The 3519-nt window shown below is 60.1% G+C and overlaps 2 protein-coding genes across 3 annotated transcripts in view; one reads left to right on the top strand and one right to left on the bottom strand.

Moving 5' to 3' along the window:
- LOC103615249 (protein max) overlaps positions 1-212 on the top strand; it is a 2034-nt gene extending 1822 nt beyond the window's left edge. For both annotated transcript variants that reach the window (XM_008633268.2, XM_017733731.1), the window contains exon 3: positions 1-212. This exon is cut by the window's left edge and continues 625 nt beyond it. The gene's annotated coding sequence lies outside the window, so the exon portion shown is untranslated.
- Positions 213-323: 111 nt separating this feature from the next.
- Positions 324-3519, bottom strand: part of LOC103615248 (protein farnesyltransferase subunit beta) — a 16541-nt gene continuing 13345 nt past the window's right edge. Inside the window, exons 6-14 of the mRNA XM_017733746.1 lie at positions 3214-3324; positions 2782-2928; positions 2625-2708; positions 1894-1980; positions 1689-1818; positions 1474-1606; positions 1270-1381; positions 1078-1192; positions 324-656 (exon numbers count right to left, since the gene is read on the bottom strand). Of these exons, the coding sequence (XP_017589235.1) occupies positions 546-656; positions 1078-1192; positions 1270-1381; positions 1474-1606; positions 1689-1818; positions 1894-1980; positions 2625-2708; positions 2782-2928; positions 3214-3324 (1030 nt within the window). The 3' untranslated portion in view covers positions 324-545. The remainder of the gene's footprint in view (positions 657-1077; positions 1193-1269; positions 1382-1473; positions 1607-1688; positions 1819-1893; positions 1981-2624; positions 2709-2781; positions 2929-3213; positions 3325-3519) is intronic.

Raw genomic sequence — 3519 nt, 5'->3', positions numbered from 1 at the left:
TTCCCTCCCTTGACCCTTCCCCACCTCAGTGGCATTTTCCGAACTTCAGTGCCCCATCCCCGCCCCATAGGTGCCCCTTTTCCCCCTATTTTGATGCCATTCCATGGATCTAAGGTATGTTGTACATACTGCCCAGAGTTGTCTTGCAAGTTAAGGCTTCCCTTTACTATAAGACTATAAATAATAAACAAAAAAAGCCAAAATTCCACTTATTTTATCCTCCCCCTTGGTTACCGCATGTTCTTGGAATGGGAGAAGTGATGCCACCGCAGCTGGACGTGGCATCACCTCCTGCTCCGCATCCCCAGGGCCACCAGCACACGGCGGGTGTCACTTCTGGTTTATTGATGCCAAAAAGCTCTGCCAGAGCCCGTGTCCCACCTCAGCTCTGGCCAGGATGGCAGCAGGACACTGAGCCTGGATCAGTCTGGATTTTGGTATTGCTAGCACCCTGAGCACCTCGCTCTGCCTGGCCAGCCACCACGGGGATGGGCTGTGCCGCTCGCTCCCGGGGCTCGGCACCCCGAGCCAGCAGCAGGACCCCCCTACTTGGCAGCAGATGCCGGATCCAGGCTAGGCACAGGATACTGCAGGAAGTGCATCACCGCCCTCGCCACCTTCTCCGGGGCAATGTTGTAGACAGGGTGTGTGGCTTGCTGTGGGAAAGAGAGGGATGGAGGATGTTAATCACAGACTCCTAGAATGGTTTGGGTGGGAAGGTACCTTAAGGATCATGTAGTCCAACCCACTGTGCACAGGGAATCTTCCGCTATCCCATGTTGCTCCAAGCCCTGTCCAGCCTGACCTTGGACACTTCCAGGGATGGGGCAGACACAGTTTCCCCTTTTCCAGTTTGAAGCCATTCCCCCTTGTCCTGTCACTCCAAGCCCTTGTCCAAAGCCCAACTCCAGCTCCCTTGTAGCTCTTTAGGCCCTTGAAGCAGCTCTAAGCTCTCCCTGAAGCCTTCTCTTCTTTAGGCTGAACCCCAACTCTCCACTGCCATAGGATCTGACTTTCTCAGTGCTGTGGAGCCCTGGAAGCTCATCCCTGCCCACCCCAGAAATACCTAGCGCTTACCAGGCAATTCTCAGGGATACCCAGGACCACCTCATTGTGGAGGTCTCCACTTCCGAAGTGCTGTGCAATGGCCAGCCCGCTCAGGCAGTAGCAGGTGTGGTAGAAATCCCGGGATCTGCATCCAGGGAGATATTGGGATGGTGAGGGGGAATCTGGGGTGCCAGGCAGCCCTGTATTCCCCCCTGCACTCACTTTCCTGGCTTATCCAGCAGCCCACAGGCTGGGCACTGGCAGCACAGGAGAATGTATTCCTGCAGTGCCAGCTGGTCGAACATCCAGTGTGCCATGCTCAGCGCTGGATCGCCTGGAAGGGGAACCCAAAGGAGAAACACCAGCGAAGGTGTTAAATCCCTGGAGATGCCATTCTGGGGACAGAGGAAGCCTGTGGCAACTCACCCCTGGCATGGAGTGCCCGATGGAGCAGGGGCAGGAGCCCGGCTTGCCAAAAGGAGTAGCACCCGTCCACCAGCTTGTTGCAGCGGCCCTGGAATCCACCCTCGAAGCGCATCTGCCGCCCGGTCACCCAGTGCTGCAGGGTGATGGGAGCCAGTGTGGGACCAGAGATCCCAGGCGGGATGAGACTCCCAGCATCCCAGCGAGGGGTCACTCACCAGCAGGCTCCAGAGGTTCAGCCGATGTTCCTGCTTGAGGGTGCACAACGCGGCCACGCCGCAGAAAGCGTAGCCGCCATGTGCCTCCATGCCTGGCACGCCACCGATCCCGCCCTCCCAGTTCTGACACCTGTGGGAGCAGGGTCAGGGTGGCAGGGACGCTGGGAATGCCATCCCCTGTCCCCCACCTGTCCCCAGATCTCACCTGGCGATCCACTCAGCTGTCCCAGCGAAGAGCGTGGGTGTCAGGATGTTGGTCAGCGAGGCCACTGAGGCAGCGCAGTAGGCGCTCCTGCAGGAAAAGGGCACTCAGAAATTCAGGAGATGGGTGCTCAGGGATGTGGCACTGGCACCCCAAAGTGGCACCAGCTCCCAGCCACAGCTCCGGCTCCCCATAATGGCACAAAGTCCCTGACCCAGCTAGCTCTGCACAACAGCACCCTGCCATGGCAGTAGTTCCTGTCACTGGCCCCCTGCCATGGCACAAGCACCCAAAACAGCACTGGCTCCCCAAAGCTACACCTCCCCATGGCACTGGCTCCCCACCATGGTACCAGCTCCCCAAAACAGCACTGGTACTCCAGTATGGCACCAGCTCCCTGACACCTACTCCCCAAAACTGCCAGCTCCCCAAAACACAACTGGGTCCCCAAAACTGCACCCTGCCATGGCACTGGCTCCTCAGAACAGCACCAGCTCCCAGCACTTGCTCCCCAAAACAGCACTGACTCCCCAAAACTGTACCCCAAATTACCAGTGGCTCCCCACCATAGCACCAGCTCCCCAAAACGATACTGGCTCTCAAAAACATCAGCAGGTCCCAGCACTGAATCCCCAGAATGGCACCAGCTCGCCACCATAGCATCCACTCCCAGCACTGGCTCCCCAAAATGCCCAGGCCCTCCAAAACAGCCCCCCCAAGCAGCCCTCACCCACCTGACATCCACTTCTCCACCCACGTGCATGAGGAAGGAGCCATCCGGCTGCTTCAGCGAGTGCAGGTATTCCAAGAGCTTCTTCCTGCAGGAGCCAGCAGCCATGAGAGGAGGGACACACACCCCACCTTCCCCCCAGCTCCCCCGGCCCCCCGGACCTGTCGATGATGCCGAAGGCCTCCTCAGTGCCGATGATGCAGAGCGCGTTGACAGCGGCGTAGGTGGGGGCGAGGTGGGGGTGCTGGCCAGGACCCCCCCCAAATCCACCCTGGGGGCTCTGGCAGCGCCTCAGGAACTGGCAGACGCTGCAGAAAGGTGGGGAAGGGGCACAGTGTCACCTGTGTCACCCCGGTGGGGTGACATGTCCCCTCCCAGCCTCGTGAATCCCCCCGAGGTCAAAGCCGGGGGTGTCACCCTCCCATCTCCGTCGTCACGAGGAAGCCGCCGGAAGAATGGGCGGCATTGACGGTGGCAGGGAGACAAAGCGCTCCTTTGCTCTGGGGACAGCGGGAGGTGGCACCTCCGGAGTCACATGGGTGCCCCGCGGGGACAGTGGCCATGGTGGGGTCCCCCCGGCTCTCCCCACTTACTCAGAGGCCACTGACTCGGGAATGGGCTCATCCAGCAGCTCCAGGCTGTGCAGGATCCAGTAGCAGAGCCAGGGGCGGCTGGCATCCAGACACTGCAGGGACAGAGGGGACAGTCAGGGAATGGCACTGGACACAGCAGGAGCAGGCGGGAGTGAGGAGACAGACAGGAGAATCCCCAGAGCATCACTGGGATGAGCATGGGCACACAGGGAATGCTGTGTCCATTCTGGGGCTGGCAAACCCCCGGCGACAAACAATCCTGGTGACAGCCCCCGGGCAATGGGGTCACCCCAGCCAGAGGCTCAC

The sequence above is a fragment of the Corvus brachyrhynchos genome, unplaced genomic scaffold, assembly GCF_000691975.1.
Source record: "Corvus brachyrhynchos isolate BGI_N302 unplaced genomic scaffold, ASM69197v1 scaffold165, whole genome shotgun sequence".
NCBI classification, from domain to species: Eukaryota; Metazoa; Chordata; class Aves; order Passeriformes; family Corvidae; genus Corvus; species Corvus brachyrhynchos.
Note: the sequence above shows the minus strand (reverse complement) of the source record. Positions and strands in the feature narration are given on the sequence as shown.